Raw genomic sequence first — 22,174 nt, forward strand, 5'->3', positions numbered from 1 at the left:
ATCTTATTGTCACAAACATTATTTTCTAAATTTCACATTGTAAAAAAAATGCTTCTGCCAGTAGGTCTCTCCGTAAGAATAATCATATTGAATTTATGATGCTTTTCAAAGATAGCTGTAGTAACATATTAGTCATTGGTACATAAAAGCAGTATGGAGTATTAATTCTGTGCATCTTGCAACTAATTTAACACTCATGAGCACTCCCAAAATAAAATTTGGAATTTCTATCAGTCCTCCTCCTATGACCCCCAAAGATACCAAATTACCCTCCGTGCCCTGTGCTCCTATTGCCAAAATAACATTCCAGATTTTTACTAGCACAACGCCTAATTTCACATTATAGACCAAATATAGCTTCTTCCGTATGTCCCTGCTAAGGATATTTATTATAAATGTTTAATGTAATTGTTGAAAGGGGGCTGTAGCTCAATATCAGTCACTGGCACATGCAAGGAGCATCGGATTTTAATTTTGCATTATTTAGGATCAATCTGACACACACTGGATTTTCCAAAATAAAATTTGAAATTTTTATAAAGATCCAATAACTTATGTTTCACCCCCTGTGCCTCCCTAAGGCGGTACATTACCAAAATAATATTCCAGATTTGGTAAACACACCACTTTTTGCTAACCCAACGCCGAGTTTCACATTAATTGAGAACAAATCATTCTTCCCGTATGTCAATACTAAGGATATTTATGGTGATTTTTTTAATTTTTGAAAGGGGGCTATAGCCCCACATAAGTCACTGGCCACGCAAGGAGCATTAGAATATTAATTCTGGGGCATTTGTGAATAATCTGACGCTCACGTGCATTTTCGGAACAAAATTTTGAATTTTTATATAGGTGAATCATCTGATGCTTCGCCCCCTGTGTCCCCCTAAGGCGATGGTTACCAAAATAACATTCCAGATATGAAAAACGCATACTCTTTTGCTACAGCGTCGCAAAATTTCAAATTAATTGAGAAAAATCATTCTTCTCCTATGCCAATACTAAGGATATTTATGGTATTTTTTTAATTTTTGAAAGGGGGCTATTGCCCCACATAAGTCACTGGCCATGCAAGAAGCATTAGAATATTAATTCTGTTACATTTGTGAAAAATCTGACACTCACTGGCATTTCCAGAACAAAATTTTGAATTTTTATAAAGATCAATCATCTAATGCTTCGCCCCTTGTGTCCCCCTAACGCGGTGCGTAACCAAAATAGCATTCCAGATTTCAAAAACGCATACTCTTGTGTTACAATGACGCCAAATTTCACATTAATTAATAAAAAATACCTTCTTCTCGTATGTCCCTACTAAGGATATTTATGGTGATTTTCTTATTTTTGAAAGGGGGCTGTAGCCCCATTATCAGTCGCTCTTACATGTAAGGAGTATAGAAACATTAATTCTGTAACATTCGTGATTAATCTAACAGCTACTGGCACTCCGAAAATAAATTTTGGGATTTTGATAACACATCACCCACCACCTTTTTACGCCCGTTGCCCCCCAAAAGGAGGGCTTTCCCAAAATAATGTTTGAGACGGCTTTACTAGCTTTGTGAATGAGTGTTTTTGCATTTTGTAACAAACACAATTCATTTACCCCAAAATCTTTACGAATAATTATTGGAGAAAACTGCTTCCAAAATTTAACATTGAATCTCCCATAAGGAAAATGAACTTTTGTGTTTACACCCCCAAAATGGGGGCTAAACAGCAATTTTCTTCTATTTCCTTTAGATATTCGAAAAATTCAGATATTTCTCAATAAGAGTGCCAAATTTTACATTAATAGTGTGAAAACTTCATCTTGTCCCAGTGCTGTAGAAAATAACACGAATTATGGAACAGTCTGTATGTTTTGTTATTCGTGTGTATTTCTCTAGTGGTTATTCCTTGCTAGCTAAAGGAGACGGATTTTTAATGCAATGGTGCTCATTTTCCCCAAGGCCCAGGACACATCTCCTCGCCCATAAGTTGTAATGTGTATATCTTCGTAAAAGCAGCATCTACTTTAAAATTTCTTCAATGGTTCAGATACCCAATAAGAACAGGTCTATTAAGAGGTCTAATCACTGCGAAATTAAAATACCGCTAATTTTGCAGTAATTATCTGATATCTTCAAATAGATAAAAGATAATCGAAATGTGGAACAATAGCTCGCTAGACAATATTATTTTGCATGGGGTACCGTTATCACGAGTCACCTAGGAGCTTTCCGTTTGCAGCCATTTATAAACGCGAAAATAAATGCCGATTTTCTAATTGGATGGAAATCGAAAGCAGATAAATAAGTCGTGATAACGGTATCTCATGTAAAATAATATTGTCTAGCGAGCCCTTGTTCCACTTTTCGATTATCTTTTATCTATTTGAAGATATCACATAATTACTGTAAAACCAGCGGTATGTTATTTCGTCGTAACGGGACCTCTTATGCATTTTTTTTTTTTAAATACAAGTTGTTACTAATTCGCCGTTTAATATATCGGACCATTGTCGGTCCATGATTGGCCTGCAGCAATAAATTAGGCCAACTAAAGGCCGAAGAAAATATGCTTATGAGGTGGTTTAAATATCTCGTTTTTCGCCTCCCTAAACTTTCAGTGACAAACTTTGCGTCCTGACTTATAAAAGCAACTGAATAATGATGGAATAAAGAATGAGAAAAACGCGGTCACAATATTAACAAGTTGGCCGGGGAATGAACTAGAAACTCGTCGTACCAAAGCGCTTTTAACAGGGTCACCTTCCTTCCACTGCAGGCAATAGGTCAAACAATTGGAAACGGCACGTTAGGTAATTGCCAACGGTAGCTCTGTGTTGTAATTGACCATCTGCCAACCAACCCTATTGCCAGAGTCGGCCCAACGTTGTAATAGGCCGTTTTACCAACCATCTGCCATCCAACTCAATTGCCAAAGTTCGTTCTATGTTGTGATTGGCTGTTTTTTGCCGACCATCGGCCAACCAACACAATTGACCACATTGACCCTACGTTGTAATAGGCCATTTTGCCGACCGTCTGCCAACTCATTTGCCAACGTTCGTCCTCCATTGTAATAGGCCGTTTGGCGACCATCTGCCAACCAATTCAATTGCCAACGTTGGTTCTATGTTCTAATTGGCTGTTGTGCCGACCATCTGCCAAACAAATCAATTGCCAACGTGGTTTTACATTGTAATAGGCCATTTTACCGACCATCTGTCAACGTTGGCCCTACGTTGTAATAGATCATTTTACCGCCCATCTGCCAATCAACTCTATTGCCAACGCAACCTTTACAAAAGAAGTAAAATTGCAATTGGAGAGTACGAAGTCGAAAATTTTATATAAATGACGGCAAATTGTTTAAGCTTCCTTAGACCAATGTATTTTCAACTTTGTTTTTGCAGTTCCCTTCCAATAGTCTACGTGGAGCCTATCAAATGTGCTGTAAAGACTTTTTTCTGTATCTATTCTTCGTTGAGTCTAACGTAAAAAGAAGCTTTCCAGAGTTGTTTTGTAAAAGTAATCTGCTGCTCTCCAGTTATTTTGACCAAACTCCTTTAGTTACATGCAAACTTAAGATTATTTCGCTTTCTCACATACCAAAATTACAGGTCAAAAAATGAAATATTGTAAGTTATGTTAAGCCTTGGGTTTTATTCTATGTAATGCCGTGGGAAAAAAGAAGTTAATAGTAATAATAATTCTTAAGAGAAAAGAAAACAAAAGTATTTTACTACATAAAAATACATGTTTTAGCAACTCTAAATAAATGAAGCATGTGTCAAAAGATAATAGCTCTTATGTGAGCTAAAATTTTAAGCACACGTGTCAGTGAAATAATTTTAGTGAAGGTGTTCGTTTTTATCTTCTAATTAGTTACTTCAACAGGGATTCCCACAGACAGATTTTACGGCAAAGATTGTGCCCATGAAATCATTTAGGGGCGTAATTTTTCATTGAAAATGGCACAATCAAATTTCAGAATGGTGAACGTGGGGGTTTACATCCAGGTCCTGGGAGAGGGGGAAGGTGCACTCCTGCCCTAACATAAGCGAGTGTGAGTGAATGATTTTAACCGCGAGATTTAACTTTATATCTCTCTCGGCCGACGATTTTCATAATTTTACTTCTATACTTTCGAATTATGTTAGTGTATAAAAATGGAAATTCTTAACTATTGAACGATTTTGTGCATCCTGTTGTCAAATAAATCTAGAATGAATATTAACAGACCAAAACCATATTCACGATGAAATTAAATGTCAATTAAAAGCAGGGAGTTCGTGTTATTATTCAGTGCACATTCGTCTGTCGTCGTGAATTCTGCCACAGAATTTGAAGCTTAAAAAATATGTATAACGATTACCATACCTGTTGTTCTGTATGGTTGTGAAACATGGTTACTTATTCCCAGCGAAGGACGCAAACCAAAAAAATTTCAGAATAAAATCCAGAGACGAATATTCGAACCCAGGAGGAACGGAAATGGCGGAAACTTTATAACGTGGAACTGCGTAATTTATATCGTTTACCAAACATTGTTAGGGGTCATCAAGTCTATGATGCTCATGTAAACAGATCATGTAACCAGAATGAAAGAAAGTAGGAACGCTTTTAAAGTCTCGCCTTAATTTCAATCGGAAAATGTACATTAGGAAGACTAGGCGCAGATGGGAGGACAATATTAGGATGGATCTGTTAGAAATAGGAATATAAAGTAGAAACTGGACCCAGTTGGCTAAGTATAGGAATCAATGGAGATCTTTTTGTGAATACGGCATTGAACCTTCGGGTCCGATTGGCCATGGAGTTAGTTATACTAATGCCACATTGACTTGATCCCTAGTCTTCCGTTGCAAGCGCTGCTATTGCCTGAAGGAATTCCACTCGCTTTCTCTCGCTTAGCAACAGCTGAACTCTTATTGGCTCAACACGTTAGTGTGTGAGGGTGTGAGCTTTAGTTCGCATTTTTGCCACGGCTCAAGACATTTTGGCAGCACAATAGTTCCCAAAGAAATAAAATGAAAATTCTGATTTAACGTCCCATGATTATGTCCTTTAGGCTAAAGGAGACGGATGATTAGTGAAGAAAAAATGAAATGCAATTTTTGAGGTTTACTTCCCGCGGTTATGCCGCCTCTCCGGAGAAGGTGATGATGAGAAATGAATGAAATGGTGGAATAAGTGCAATATTATTATAGAATTGGTTCAGTGAAAATGTGGCAGGAAATGGGAGAACTCAGAGGGGAAAAAATCACGAACAAGATGCTGTCCTCCACAATCTCACATGACTAGGAATCGAACCAGGGACCCTTCGCATCAGGGGTGAGCAAAGTACCACTCAGCCACATTATCGCACTTCTTTTGTTGACAAGTATTATTAGGAATAGCGAAAAAATGTTGGCCTGATCATCAGAAGTGTCATTTCAAATTGTTGCTGGCAGGGGAAGAAGATTCTGTAGCGAAATAAGAGAGATTCAAAATTTTTCATAAGTATATTACTTTATATATATATATATATATATATATATATATATATATATATATATATATATATATATATATATATATATATATCAAGACGACAGTTGTCCCTCTTTTCTCCCTCCCTTTAAATGACGATCCTCCTCACGATCCTACACTATTTTAAGATTTTACTAATAATGAGAATGGTGGACACAGCGAGAGGTTTCTTTATTTCTTCTCGTTATTTGGATTTTTTTTTTTTTAATTATGAGATTTGTTACAGAAAATGTTATAGCGCAAGTTTTATAAAACAAATTGATATATAAATAAATATTTATCTTCACCGGAGAGAACCTCTGTTCATGATTTTTTTGTTCATCCATATCTTCTCTGCTCCAAATATTTATCGTCCGTACATGATCAGGGACCTCATTCCATAACTGTCTTTACAAAATTTGTGGTTCGTAATGCAACGCCAATAATGTAACAAGAAATTGTTACTGCTATGTTGACTATCGCAAACTAAAACATAGGTTTTGCGTTGCGTTGACGCTGGCCTGGATAGAATGAGGCCCGAGATTAATAGCGCTCGTGTGTGTCATCCACCAGAAAAAGAATTTAGATTTTAAAAAAGAAGAGAAAAAAAAACGAAACCGAATCGATAACTAAGGTATGCTATCCTGTGTATTTCTTTGATAGTGTGACGTGTGCACTTGGAATCATTCCAATTGGATCAGTTACAGGTAGTCCGTTGTGATATTTAGACAAACTGTTCGTTTGGCATCTTTCTCTGTCAACTCGTTTACGTAATGTTATTTAATAAATGAATGCGGTGAAGTTCTCGTAGGCTGAAAGTTACAGAATACAATCATAATTTGATATACTTGATATAAGTATGGACATCGCGTCCCGGTTTGACATCGTGGACACTTATTGGGTATTTAATAGCTGATCAAAGATCGAAGTAGATTTTTTTGATCTTCAAGTACTGTATAAAGTTACGTTCAAAGCAATTGATCTGTAGCTAATAAAGATAATATATACTCTTTCTCTTTGTCCATTTAAAAATGTTGTTAATGCCCTACCCATGCCCATATCGTTTTTTTTTAATTAATTTCTGATGAAGTAGGAAGCAATATCAAGAATCCGTTGTCCTGAAGAATTGTCATTGTATTAATGCAGTGGTTCTCTACCTAATTCATATTACGATCCCATTTTATGATATCCTCTTTCCAGTGACCTGCTTATAATTTCTAGTTTGTAATAAGCTGTGTGGGGTTTTTAATATATACCTACCCATTGCGGAGACCTCAGAATAGGACAAATTCTATCTGAAGAGGAGAGAAGAATATCTGCTGCTTTAAAAGTAATAATTTCATTTGCTACATCGTACATGTGTGAAAGTGATTTTTCTTCCATGGTAAGCATTAAAACAGACAATAAATCGCTTATCAGTTGAAAATGATTAGATAATGTGTGTGACGAAGATTGAAACGAACATTGCCGCACTAGTGAAATCCTACCATGCTCAGGTATCCCATTAGCTTTCAAATTTAATTGTATTTCAATATCCAGGTTTGGTTGCATTCAGCAGGTTTGGTTGCAATGCAGTTCTCATTAGTTTCATATCGTATCTCTTTCATTTGAATTGATTTTTAAACAATTCTGGACCTGTTGAAAACGTTTCAGCATGTATAAAAATAAAAATGCACCTATCAGAACAACATTCAAAATAATATTTAAAAATTATACTATATGCTAATTATATTTATCTCTTCCGCTTATCTTCGCGACCCCTATGAAACCCTCTCGCGACTCCCCTAGAGGTAGCGACTTCCAGGTTGAGAAACCATGTATTAATGTGTGTCTATTTAGTTTAGTATGTGAGACCTGTAAATTCACAAGGGAATATAATCATTTTCGTTTGCAGTGTAGAAAATAAACAGGGAAGGGATGAAAAATGCATACAAGAGAAGAAGAAAAAGAAGAAAGAAATACGTTATATAATCGCAATTATTTTGTATCCTCTTTGACTTCGAAGGTTGTCTAGTTACAACCTTGAAAAGCCTAAACATTTCATGTTGTTCAGATGACGTCAAATCCACGTCAGTTGCTGCTTACTACAAGAGTATTGTCAATGTACTCTTTCTATTCCAGAATGTAAAGTATGTTTTATTACCATTTGAAGAGTTAAAAGGTTTGGTTGATATATCGTTCAACGAAGAAGGCATAATCGCGGGACGTTAAACTTGAAGATTTCATTTCATTTCTAAAGGCCTGTTGTACTATTAAATAACCACAGTTAAGATGCATGTGCCGAAACAGTGATTACATTTTGCAGTGTTCATGGCTGTAAATTAGGGAGACCATTCTGAAATTAAAACCTACTTGTCGATTACCTATTATGAATATGTATCATAAATTGAAAGGAAGATTCTGAAGAAAGAAAAAAGGGGGAAAAGACGCTGATGTAAAAGTCGTCTGGCGGCGCGTCGTGACTAGCGGAATCTTTTAAATCTAGAGGAATAAAAAAAGAAAACAATGTAGTCTCTGTATTTTTCCACAAAGTTCTGAATGACTTCCAAGTTAGACGTATGCGGTGATGTTGAGAGTAGTTTGCATGTAAATGACTTCATATTCGGTTACCCATGCGAGGAGGGCAGTTAGAGGGTTGTGAGAATTTAGTTCTTGCTTTCCCTTAAGGTTACAGAAGTATTTTCTGGAGCAGTGGTTCTCAAACTTGTTGTTGCAGCGACCCACATTAAATAATAAAAAGTATTTTGTGGCTCTCGTACTTTTATTCAAATACACATTGTCATTCTACTTGATATCCTTCAAAGCAAAAGCAAATTAAATTTTGTAAATCATCTCTAATTCCAGTTCGTTCAATAACAGTTCGTATGAGTGATTAACGTATAGAGGAAGGTTACCAAAGAGCACGCACTTAATATTCATTTTCAAATAGCTCGGAAAGTAATGAAGCAAAAGTTATATAAATTGGACACAATTTTAATTGAAGTTTAGGCTACATTGTAAGAAATAGAAAAGTTTACTACTAGATGTAGAAATGGAGATGTACGTTAAAAAGTTAAAAAACTCAAATGCGTACTCTTAAGGAACAGTGTCCCAAAGAGTGCGTTTTGCGGTCCCTAAGAGGGCGCACTCAACACCTATCATACTTGAAACCAAAACCCCTTCGTAAGACGAACACTGCTCATGTCACCATCGTTTACAATTAATGCACTGAATCCAGTCTTCGTCAATTGGTTCATTCAATTCATGACACATTGCGCATGAAGTTTTGGTTGATCTCAGCTGCAGTTTTCTTTGTTGAAGTGGATGGTTCATCGGGATGATCAAAGAGTTTTCTCTTTGACTTAACATTTGCTTTGACTCGTTTGCTCTCAAGAAACTTGTGAAATGGAGAAATAGTAAAAATTTCAGATCGACATTTGGTACGTGCAATTTGTCGCAATTTTTTTGATTTCGGAAGAGGAATGATGTATTTAAGATGAACAGACGTGCTTGTTGTTGCGGCTTCTGTAGGTGTAAAACGTTTCCTTTCTCTATGGTGTAATGAAATTGTAAGACTTGAGTTTGGAAAAAAATAACATTTTCTGAAAAATATTGTTATCTAACGATGTAAAAATAAAAAGGATTTTAAACTTTAATTTACCCTAAGGTTTGCTTCCAATTGTTCGTATACAGGTGATTCTAAACTATTTTGCTTTTGCTTCCAACAATTTCTTGATTACACGTCCATGTGGTTTTAAAATTTATATTATGAACGTACAAGAAATTTATTTATTTATTTATTGAACAAATTCCCAGATACAGCATAATTGTGCCATTTTACACAGGGAAATTTCAACAAACAAGGAAAAAAAGAAAAAAGAAAAATAATTAAAAAGTAAACAATAACAGTAACATCAATAGTATTAACAAAGAGTATTAACATTAACATTATTAGTATTAACATTAAAGAAAATCTTCGTTTAGTTTCACCCACAAATTATGATTTTTATGAGTAAAATTAATGATGATTTTTTAAAATTCTTAGTTCGTGGTTTCATTACATTATTCCACCAACCGGAAAAAAATCCTGAACACCTTTAGTGTATGTCTTTTTTAATTCTTAGTTCGTGGTTTCATTACAATCCTAATCGAAGCCATATTTCGCTCAGCATCTTCCTCCAGAATCTTTATTTTGATCATTTCCTCACTTCTTAGGACGACATCATCATACCATGAAAGGCAATGGCAAACTACCATGGATCAAAGGCCTACCTTCAGGCAGAACATCACATCATCATTGTAATTTAAGAAATTTTGTGAATTTAAAATACTTCTTATAGATGATTTACAGTTGGTGCTTGAATCGAAGACAAACAATTACAAATAATTCTACAATATATTCAAACATCAGATTACACTCCGAGAGTAACTGATGAGAATAACCACAGTCTGTAATATGAATGCCGCTACCCACACACATATCAAAGAAATTCTCCCAAATAGAACGTGCGCGTTCTTTGGTAACTCACTAACGCGCACTCTTTGGGGAACAGCAGTCAACTCGAGTAAAATTCATCCATGTGGCTGCACATGCAAGACCCCCGAAACAAAGCCATGGTAAACAATTCTATCTGCATTCATGTTTTCTACCATGCAACAAGGGTACTGTAGTTAGCTGCTATATCAGAATAATTTCTTAACTAAGAGTATTAAAATATTACATCAAGAATTCAAAAAAGTTATTTTTAGCTGTATTGTCTGTTTGCTACGATACGTTAACTTCCCTTTTCTTCGTATCAACTCTCACACAAAGACGCATCAAACAGCGTAGCAATAACAATTCTGTGTTACCACTTCAGCGTAATTGGCACTGCGCGCTCTTAGGGCGTGCGTGCTCTTTGGTAACCTTCCTCTAATTTATTTAGGGATTTTATGAACACACCGAGCGACCATGAATGTTACAAAGTAGAGCTCGATGCTTAAATTTTAATAAATCAAAATATAGTTATTTTCTTTTATGTCTATCGTAAATATCTCACTTCCAAACTAAATTGTAAGGTAAATGTATGAATATAGTGGCCCTGTCAGTACGAGAATATCAGTCGGTGACGATCGAGCAAGTATAATGTAAATTTCTTTCATCTTTCTCAATAACTGTATCATGCGGAAAGAGGGGTAAGGGTTAGGCTATTTGAGAATGCGTTTTCGAAGCGTTACCCCCTGTAGCGAACGCGATCAAGGTGGCTATTCGGTAATTTTACTTTCTCCAGAGCTATAAATCATACTGCGAACCAGTCAGGGTTTCCAGGTCTTTTTTTTTTTTTTTTTGCCAGGTCCAGGTCTATAATAGCAGAGTTCCAATACTCTGCACAAAGCATCTTCCAAACAGCTGTTTCTTGCTAAAATCTCCTTGCCTAGCAACACGTCTTTCCTTTTTTCCTTCCTTTTGACATCTTTTAAACAGCAGGCGGTCTATTGTTCCGAAACGCACCAAATACGCTCGAGCTGACGTTTTCTCCGCGATTTTATTGCTTTCATGTTTGTGATTAGCCATCCACATTTAAATACATTGTCAGCGTATTCCAAGCGTACCCATGAGTAACAAAAACGCGTGTCGAACGCTTATGAATAGCCATGTGCTAAAGTGTTTCTATAGAAAGGTGTCACTATTCCCGACGCAATGCCATATCCCGTGACAGATTTTGACTCACTCATTCTCTTTCCATCTTAGGCCAGCATTTCTACTGACTATACAACAAGGCAGGGCTTTGAGTAACCACTCTTCACTTCATTAATAAACGCTTCCAATTTTCACTTTCGTAATAGTACTTCACAGCATACGTTTCTGCATCAAAATTAAATTTTTATAAGTAAGAGAAAAAATCTTTTTAGCGAGCCATAGGTTGAGAAACACTGTTCTAGAGATTTCGTGTATGGGAAGTACTTGCTATATACCGTATAATGCTAGAATGTATGATAGATATACCTTAGACTGTTTTAAAAACATATCGTATATCCACCCCGGGCATTCTTTCCTAAATATAAGATGAGTATACCAGTGGTTAGCAACCTTTTCGAGCCTAGCGCTACCTTGTGTAAATGCGATTGTTCTGAGCACCCTTAACCCAACCCACCCATGTAACAAGGCTGAATGTAAGACTTGGACGAAGCATTTTAAGAACGAGAAAAAGGGCTTCAGTTCTTAAAATTAGCCAGTGGTGGATCCACAAGGTAAAAATTGGGGAGGGGGCAGCTAGAATCCAGACTCGGACAGGTATATCATGAGTTTAATATAAAGTTTCAAAAATATGTAAATAGTAGATTCAATTATTTTGTTACTCAAAAAACAAGGAGGGCCTAGGTCCCCCCGGCCCTGAACTAGATCCGCCACTGAAACTAGCCGTGAGGAACTTACATTATAATTTGAAAAATCTAAACTTTTGATTATGTGTAAAATATATGATTACTTTAGTCCAATAATAAGAAAAAAAAGTAGTTTTAATAGGTCAGGAAATCTCAATCGCGCAATTTTGTTCCAGTGCCTCCTTTTTAAACGAGAACGCCTACTTTTGGGACCAGTGCGCTAAACAATAAAAATATTAGGTGGATATACGCTGTATATCCTCGTGTACGCTCCATTACACACCTACTTGCTATTATGTATTTGTTTGTATATAATACCTACAAAATATTACTGCGCTTTCTAGTGGGTTACGGAAGACACCCACTCGTGCATTACGAGGCAAGTTTTGCAAAGAAAAAAAAAACGCGACGCATGTAGCTATAATATGTATTTTCCCATATATTTGGAACGTATACAGTGACAGTGCAACAAGAAAATCTTCAGTTAAGAGCAGTTCGGCATAGATTTTAAACAACACTGTTCAACAGTAATTCTTAAATCACATTCACAATACTACATGTGATACTGACATTATTGAATTAAAATTTTCCAGAATCATTTAAATTTAATATCAATTTCTTTCTCTTTTTTTTGTTTCAGTTTCACTCATTGAAAAACATAAAAAAAAATCAAATAAAAATAACCCTTTCACTGTAATCAGGGGTGCCCGAAGAAAATTTTCTAAGGGCACATCTCCATAGTTGCTATATTACCTCTGGTATTTCTGGCATTCACATTTCTCAGCATGGCTTTCTACGGAAAAGTTTAAGTCTCACAAACTTAAGCACTCGTCTTTCCTGTGCAGTTAAATGTATGAATAACAATACTCAATTAGATGTTATCTACTTTGATCTCTCGAAGGCCTTTGATTCTGTCAGTCACATTCATCTTCTTCATAAGCTCTCCAATAGATTTAATGTACATGGCAAATTTCTCTCTTTAATCACCAGCTACTTGAAGGACCGTAAACAGAGAGTTGTTACTTCAGGGGCGACTTCTAACTATGGATGGCCACAAAGTTCCGGTTCCGGCGGAACCGGTTCTGGCCCTGGATCCGAAAACCCGGTTCCAGAACCGGATCTTAGGAACCGGTTCCAGACCTGGATCCGAAAACCCGGTTCCAGAACCGGATCTTAGGAACCGGTTCCAGACTTGGGTCCGAAAACCCAGTCCCAGAACCGGATCTTAGGAACCGGTTCCAGATCTGGATCTGAAAACCCGGTTCCAGAACCGGATCTTAGGAACCGGTTCCAGACCTGGATCCGAAAGCCCCCAAAGACCCGTAAAGGAGGCACAAATTTCACCTTCAAAACACCGCAAAGAGGACCATGCGCTTGTGCCCTCCCCGCCCAGACTCTCTTGTGCCCCCAGAAAAAATTTTGGGCCATCAGTGTTTTTTTGTTTTTTGTTTTTATTTTGGTCCACCAGTGGGTGTTTAGCCAAATGAGTTGGCCAGATTGCCTGTTTAACCATTGAGTTTGCCAGTTACCCAGTTTATTTAGCCAAATGAGACAAGCGGCCGCCGCCTGGGCGCCTGCCTGTCGCTTTCACCATTTCATCTAGCACACTGTTCACAGCCTTCCATCCAGCAGCTCGGGTTTAGAGTAGGGATCGTCACAAAGTTTCGGTTCCAGACCTGGATCCGAAAACCCGATTTCAGATCCGGATCTTGAGAACCGGTTCCAGACCTGGATCCGAAGAACTGGTCCTAGACCTGGATCCGAAGAACCGGTTCCAGACATTGATCTGAAGAACCGGTTCCAGACCTGGATCCGAAAAACCGGTTCCAGACCTAGATCCGATAAACCGGTTCCGGAACCGGATCTTCTAAAACCGGATCCGTTCAGACCCGAAAACCGGTTCCAACAGGAACCGGTTCTGGCCATCCCTACTTCTAACCCCCAACCCGTTATCTCAGGGGTGCTACAGGGAAATACTTATGCCCCTGCTATTTGTTTTAGCGAAATAATATTACTTTTGCACTATTTGTTGACATTCTTTTTGTTGTTGTTTTTTTCCTGTTTGTTAACATTTCTCTGTGTAAAATGACAAAGTTATGCTGTATGTGGGAATTTGTTCAATCAATAAATAAATAAACGTTGTTTGCTATTTTCGTATACATTTTCGTGAGACAGGGGATCCGCCTCCCTTCGGGCACCCATGACTGTAATATTTGCAGTTCGGAATATAATACATCGCTATTTATATGTACGCTCCTTAGCCAGAGATGTTTAGAAAAAAAATATTACAATCACCGTGGCAACGAGAACTATGTTTCGTCACACTATTTCAATTTATTGACAAAAAAAATTTCCGTAACTGTAGTTCTTGAACTAGAAGAAGAAAATACAAGAGAAACAGCATGTTCATGTGTAACGTCATTTTTAAGTAAAAATCGACGTAAGCGTTCAAGAAGTTTAGAAATCAATGGAACGCCTTATTTCTTTATGGAAGTTTCTGTCAGTGAAATGTGTTTACATACATGTTCCTTTATTTTCTTCTGTATTTTTTATTGCGTAGTGAAACAGACCGAAATTTCTTAACGATTGTTTTACTTTCTAATGAATACCGTGTCCATCTCTTAATACAGACAACAACAACAGCAACAACTTTTGTGTTTCTTTGTCCCTCCCACCCTACATAATTCCATCCTTTCGTACCGGCTATTTTCTTGTCTCACATGATATAGCCAATCCATACGTGGGCTTGGGTCAAGGACAAACAAAATACGTACATACATATCTTTGTACCTACATAAAATATTCAAAGGAGGAAAAGTTCAGTTGCTAAAACAGCGGTAATTAGTCAAGTCAAATGAAGTCTTTAAAAAAAATGAGGGAGAGAAAAAAATAATATATCACAAATCCTAAAGGGATTGGGGGAAGAAGGGAGCTTGTTTCCTTGAACTGTTTATACGGAAAATACGTTGTTTACCTTCACCGTGTTACCGTTTAGAGATAACGAGAGATAAATGTGAGAAGTTATAACTTTGTACTACCAAAAGGACCGATTCTTACGATGGAAATATACACAAGAAAGAGATAAAAAGGTTAGGCAGCAGTATTTACGGATTAATTAATCCTCTAGCAGCGTATGGGAAGTTTTCTTCCCATAAATTATTAAAAGTGTTGGGTATCGAGGCCATATTTGTTTTTTTGGCCCATTGATTTACACGGAAAGGTGCTCTTCTCTCTTTTTTTGAACTCATAGTGGAGGTAGGCCAGGGATTAGAGAACTCGATTCCACGACTCTTTGCTTTGAATTCAACCAGAATTTTAGTGGAGACAGGCGAGGGATTAGATAACTCAATGCCATCACAAATTAGTTCCTTAAAATAATAATAATAATAATATCTAAAAAGACACAACAATGTTGCAAAAATCATTCACCAGTTTTTGGCACAGAACATGGAATTAATCATCGATTCCAAGCCATACTATAAATACCAGCCAAGTCCAGTACTTGAAAATGGTAAATACAAACTCTACTGGGATCGAGAAATCAGAACAGATGTAATGGCATCTGCAAATAGATCCGACATCACTAATATCAATAAAATGGACTCTCATAGATCTAGCAGTATCATTGACTCATAAAATAACGTTCGGCATTCAGTACAAAAATAGGCAAATATAAAGACCTGTCAGACGAAATCAAGAAGCTATGGAAATGTCAGCTATGGAAAGTTACAGTAAGACTAATCATTATCTCAGCTACAGGAATTGTCCCTAAAAGTGCTGTGACGCAATTTGAACAGATAAACGCAAAACATCTCCTCTAACAAACCTACAAAAATCAGTAATACTAGTCACCTGTCATATGGTCAGGAAGTTCTTTGGAGAAGAAGAACTCCAAATAATCTGCATTTGTCAGAGACGGTCGTCATATTACTAAGCTGAAACCGGTTTAAACCGAGATACAGCAATAATAACAATACACTTCAGAAAATCAGTCCGTCCCACAGGAAATCAGTATTCACCTGGGTTTTGATTGTTGGTACGGGTTTCTGGGAAGAGATACTGAGTATCTCAGCGTGTACGTGGTACCTCAACACGTAAAAGAGAGGTAGTCCCGTATTGCTTGGACGATCCTACCGGGAGGGGAGAGTCGGATTCCTGCCTGCTAGGAGGACCAAACGGAAACGGGAAAGGTCCAATCCCAGATACCTGGGCAACGGTACTAATTTCGCGGAAGGGAGGTAACCCTGTAGGACATGGGCCGGCTCCAAACTCAAATGGTGACTTAACACGTACCATTGGATCCGGGATGAGATGCACAGCATCACGACGTGTTTGCGGTATCTCTACACACGGCGGTTGCCAGTTGAACGATAGAGGTAGGCAGGGCCGGAACACAAGCCTCCTCGGGCATTGCCTGGGGTTCCCGGATTGGGTTGGACTCTGCCGGGTTGTGGTCATACCGTGGGATTCGGTAGCATATGGGAACTAATCCCAGGAATCTGGGTAACGGTGAACATGTGCGGGAGGTGAACTTGCCTTATAACACTCGGGCACCATGCCTGCAGAGTATGGTAGGGCCTGACTCGCTAGCAGGACCGCCTCCACCAGTAGGTTAACTGGTAGGCACTCAGGAATTCGGCCTGGCCGCCCAGGTGTCACGATTAAGGGACAAATCTTGGCGGTGCACTTGTGCACGAGGACTTAAGTCCAAGCACGAGCAACCACGGGCGGGGTGCGTTACATTCTCGCGGAACCCATCCATCAAATAGACTGAACGGTCGCGGGCATGTACTCCATGCATGCAATTAAGCGTGGATTAGTAGACCACTAGCATCAACGTGTTGATACGGGTCTAGTTCAATTCTTAGTAGAAGTTTATCTTGTTTAGATTCCGCGTTTCATACTGGCCTACTGGTACTAAATTGAAAACTTCAACTCTGTAAAGAGATCTGACAGGCCGTATATTTTATGCCTGACTTTTGAAATTTAAAATCTGATATTGGATCCGGTTTCATCTAACCAGCCCAAAATGGGGTCAAAATTACAGAAATTTACTAGAGCCTTCAAATTTGCAAACTTTAACATAATTATACAAAAATTATATTTTGAATGATTACAATTAGACATATTCTTAACAGTGGCTGCTCTTGAGGGAAGTCACATGGGTAAAACCAAAGATGTTATAAAACAAAGGATCTGCTCATATGTATTTTCATCCTATTAACTCAATGAAGAAAAAAACCGAGCATCTATCTGTCAGAACACCGAGTTTGATTGGCTACTTTCGTTTCTGTCATTAAACATTGCGATCTTATTGGGTGAAGCGGGTAGAGTGATGGTGGCGAAACTGTGATGTATGGCTTCAGATTTTGTTGTATACGTTAATCCTCTATTTTATAATATCCATGGGTAAAACTTTTATCCTTTTAAACTAAGGGAAGAAAACTTACCCAAACTTACCTTATATACAAATTCTTGTCTATATTCTTATATTCTTATCTATATTCTTATATAATTAAAATAAAATATTGTATCATGTTCCGTTGTCTAATTGAGCAGCTGTTATCTATTAACATTAATAAAAAGTAATAACCTTGAAGTATATGTTGACCATGGTTATTAAATTGTGGAAATTGATGGAAGTATAAACCAATAATATGATTCTTGTTCTATTTATTAATTTATTATTTTTATTTTTCTCTTTTCAGCTCAAGCCGCATTATGCGGAATCTGGCGGAGAAAATGCGCCGGGATAAACTGAATATGTACATTAACGAACTGGCTACACTGGTACCAATGGTGGCGTCATCCACTAAAAGAATGGACAAAACAAGTATCTTAAGGCTGAGTGCCACGTTCCTCAGGATGCATCGCAGTAAGTTGATGATTTATTTATTTATTTTTTAATTGAAAATAAGTGAAATGGTCATGTTTCTGTGCAAAAGATATTCAGTAACTTTTTATGTTACATAATAAAGTGTTTGTACTGCATACTATATTTTTTACATTTTTGAATAATATTTTCTTTTGGATGTAGTATGTCACCACAATTATTCAACATTTACAGTGAATGTTTAATGAAGGAAACATTAATGGAAATTGGTGGTTTCAAGATTCGAGGGCAAATCATTAACAAGATCAGGTATGCAGATGATACGGTTATTATAGCTAAAACCGAAGAAGGGCTACAGGAGATGATTGACAAAAATAGTTGACACTGGAAAGCTGTATGGAATGGAAATGAACTTCGAAAAATCGAAACATGGAAATCGCCCTTACGGGTCAGAATAGGACAAAGAGAACTTGAAGAGGTCGATAATTTCAAGTATGTAGGAAGTATTTTGACAAGAAACGCTTTCTACACGTTCTTGCGGAGAGATCAGGTCAAGAATTGCCATAGCTCCCCCCCCCCTCCCCAAATAAAAGCATTCAACAAGAAAAGATCACTCTTAACTAACAGGCTCAATATTGGACTTAGAAGTTGGTCAAGTGCTATATATGGAGTACTGTACTGTATGGTTCAGCAACTTGGTCACGATTTCGAAATGTGGTGTTGGAGGAAAATGGAGAAGATAAAATGGGCAGAGAGAGTAACAAACGAAGATGTTTTAAAACGGATAGGAGAGAAGAGGACACTTCTAGCCAGCTTCCTTCGTAGAAAGGCCAATTTGGATTGGACATTTTGTGAAGAATTGTCCTCTTCATAACGTCATAGAAGGAAAGATGGAAGGAAAGCGAGGAATAACAAGAAGAAGAACACAACTCATTGGTGATTTGAGAAACAGATGAAAATATTTGGAGTTAAAAGAAGCGAAGATCGTGAAAATGTGAAAGAAACATTTCCAGGCCTAAATCTAAAATTGAAAAACTAAAACCCTATTAGTCTCAGGACCTGCCGAAAGGCAAAATATTTATAATACTTATGATAATAATAATAATAATAATAATAATAATAATAATAATAATAATAATAATAATAATAATAATCTTTTTTGTCAATACTGATGTTTTAAAAAGATAAAAACAATAAAATACCAGCATAACAAAATTTTTGGGACATCCAAAACGAGCTTGATATACTAGGTAGTAAAAATTTGTTGTACGGAATTCTTCGCTAATTCTTCTTTCTGTTGTTCTTTTTCCACTTCCAGAGGAGTTTCGCGTTTTTCTTTTAAATAAAACTACTGTAGCTTTTTTTTTAAATCCATGTTCCCGTCATATAGTTTACAGCAGTAATATACATGATGTTTTACAAACAGAAGACACAAGATGAACGCGTGATGCGAAATGTAACGTGAATAACGAAATTGTAAGGTAGAAATATGAAATCGTAACGTTCATTGGTTTATTTTAAAATTTGCGCTCCTAGTTAGCCAATAATGTTACTTCTTGCATTGGAAGATGTGTAAAGGCTATTTATATTTTCATTGAGTAATCTTATTTAAATGCTCATTGGTTACCGTAAGTCAGAATATATTGGCAAGAAGACAAAAATATGGATAACGAATAAATTATTTGAACAGTTATTAGGATAACGAATAATTATTTGAGCAGTTATTAGAATAACGAATAATTAATCAAACAATTATTGGGATAACAATTAATAAACAATTATCAGGATAATAAATAATTATTTGAACAATTATAGGATAAGAAATAGTTCTTAGTTATTAGGATAACAAATTAATCGGAGAATTATTTGGATAACGAACAATTATTTGGATAATGAATAATTAATCAATTATTAAAATAACGAATAATTATATGAACAAATGGAACAATTATTAGAATGACGAATAATTATTTCAACAATTATTAGGATATGACGAATAACAAATCGAACCGTTATTAAAATAACAATCGAACAGTTATCAGAAAAATGAGTAACTATTTGAACAGTTATTAGGATAACAAATAATTGATCAACAATTATCAGGTAAATGAATAGTTATTTGAACAATTATTAGGATAATGAATAATTATTTCAACAATTATTAGGGTTACAAATAGTTATTAGAACAAGTATTAGGAATAACGAATAATTAATCGAACAGTTATTAAGGTAACAATGGAACAATTATCAGGAAAATGAATAACTATTTCAACAGTTATTAGGATAACAAATAATTAATGGAACAATTAATAATATAACAATTAATCGAACAATTGTCAGGATAATGAATAACTATTTGAACAGTTATTAGGATAAATAATTAATGGAACAATTGTTAGGATAACTATTTCAGCAATTATTAAGATAAAAATAATTAATCGAAGAATTATTTGGATAATGAATAATTAATGAAACAATCATTAAGATACTGAAGAATTATTTCAACACTTATTCTGAAAACGAGTAGGGCCTAATTATTCGAATGACGTATAACTATTGGTATAATTATTCGAATATTGAAAATCAATATTCGAATATCAGTATAAAAAATGTTAGGATAATTTTAACAGCACAAGTGGTGATCACATCATGTTCTTCACGTTCCGAGGTCATGGAAATGGGAAACTTTACCGTTATCTTTTACATTAATATGCGCTAAATTGTAGAGATCGAACAGCAAGTGCGTACAAAGCGAAAGCAGCCAAAAAATATTATTTTTTTGATTAATAGCGGGTTGAAATAGCCCGTGAAAACCTGCAGAAATACTTAATATGCAAATTCAAGGCTGAAATACGACATAGTGGCATTAATAATGACCTGTCAGCATTGGTCCCACGCACTGACCTGCCATGTATGTCGGTATTCTAAGTTAAAGAAAGCTTTCACTTTCACGAAGATGTACCACAAGGTTTCCAATGAAGTCATCAGTTGTAACATATCTTACATTAGTAGCTGTTAGTTTTCTTGGGTATTTCCAAGTAACTAGTTAACTAAAATACTAATTTAACCAAGGTTTTGATGTGTACTAAATTATGTAATTTATTTCATTGCGCTTACTTTTTAAAAGTTGTTTTCTTTTTTTTTTTTTTAATCAGATCATACTTGCTTAACAGTTACGAGATACAATGGTATACTCACTTACCTAGCGTATTTAAATTTAAACAACAGTCAGGGGACCAAATTGACGTTTTATTTAAATCTAATTGATATGGTACCAGAAACAAGAATTTTTATAATACAGGGCTAGTATAAATGATTAATTCATTTTGAAAAGGCTATATTTTCAAAAGTATTAAACGTTCACACATGAAATATACATGAAAAGAACCAAAAACTCACCAAGTTTATACACCCTCTACAAATGTTCAATATGTACCCCTTTGGTGACACAATATAACGTCAGACGATACTCGAGCTCATTCCATACATTTTGTAGCATAGTCCTGTCAATTGTCTGCACTCTAGCACTGATGCGTTCTTTGAGCTCGACTTAGGATTGCGGTATAGTGCGACACAGATGACAAATTTGACGGAAAATATGCGAACTAAAAACAGTGTTGCAAATTTATGAACTCTAGTAGTTACTGTTGTTATAAGAACTATATTGTGCTATTAATGCAGAAAAAAAATGTTTAATTTTGTTGTTCATGTTATTCCCTTCCGCTTCATTATCGAGTCGTACTCGAGAAATATATCCTTTTACTTTTCAGTTGAACGATCTGCAGGCCCATATGTCATATAAGGAGTATAAATAGGGCGAGTTATGAATAAAATTAATTCCTTGTCTATTTAAAATATCTTGATCTATTAATCACTTTTTTTTTAAATTTCGCTTAGTATGTTTGAACAAGATTTGATTCGTAACTCAGTTGCTAGAGAGGGAACTGAGCGAGCGTTGGCGACGTAAAGCAGTTTAACTTAGAAGTAGAAAACATAAGCTCCCACTGGAAATCGAACCCAGGCCTCATAAAAAATGTGAGAAGACAGATCCATATAACCATGATGGAGTATGTTACTTCTCTGAAAGAATTATTTCAGTTACCGTATCTCTCGTATGTGGAGTTCCTAGTTCGATTCCAACTCGCACCAAGTCTGTTTTGTGTAGGACGCACACAAAAACCTATATGCGGGGTTTTCTCATGGTTCTTCTGCTTCCTCCCGCTTCCTTTATTTGATCATTTTCTTAATTTTTATCAATGTCTTCTCTAGTCTCGGGCCATAACCGTGGAACGTTAAACTAAAAAAATTTTAAAAAAAAACTGATGCAGCTAAATAAATATAAAATAACCTGTTTATTATAATGTTTTTTTTTCTGAGTAGAGTAATATATTATTTTCAGCCTTGTGTCAGGAGGGGCACGGTGGATCAATGGTAGAGCGTTTACCTCTGAATCATGGGGTCCCTTTTCCGATCCCCGGCCAAGTAAGTTTGTGGTCGA

The 22,174-nt window shown here is 36.3% G+C and overlaps 1 protein-coding gene across 2 annotated transcripts in view; it reads left to right on the plus strand.

The window, feature by feature from the left end:
* LOC145662276 (uncharacterized) overlaps positions 1-22,174 on the plus strand; it is a 729,687-nt gene that overhangs the window by 480,282 nt on the left and 227,231 nt on the right. For both annotated transcript variants that reach the window (XM_081727665.1, XM_081727666.1), the window contains one exon: positions 17,552-17,718. In XM_081727665.1, the coding sequence (XP_081583791.1) occupies positions 17,552-17,718 (167 nt within the window). The remainder of the gene's footprint in view (positions 1-17,551; positions 17,719-22,174) is intronic.

The sequence above is a fragment of the Thermobia domestica genome, chromosome 10 (assembly GCF_964235325.1).
Source record: "Thermobia domestica chromosome 10, izTheDome1.hap1.1, whole genome shotgun sequence".
Taxonomy (NCBI): domain Eukaryota; kingdom Metazoa; phylum Arthropoda; class Insecta; order Zygentoma; family Lepismatidae; genus Thermobia; species Thermobia domestica.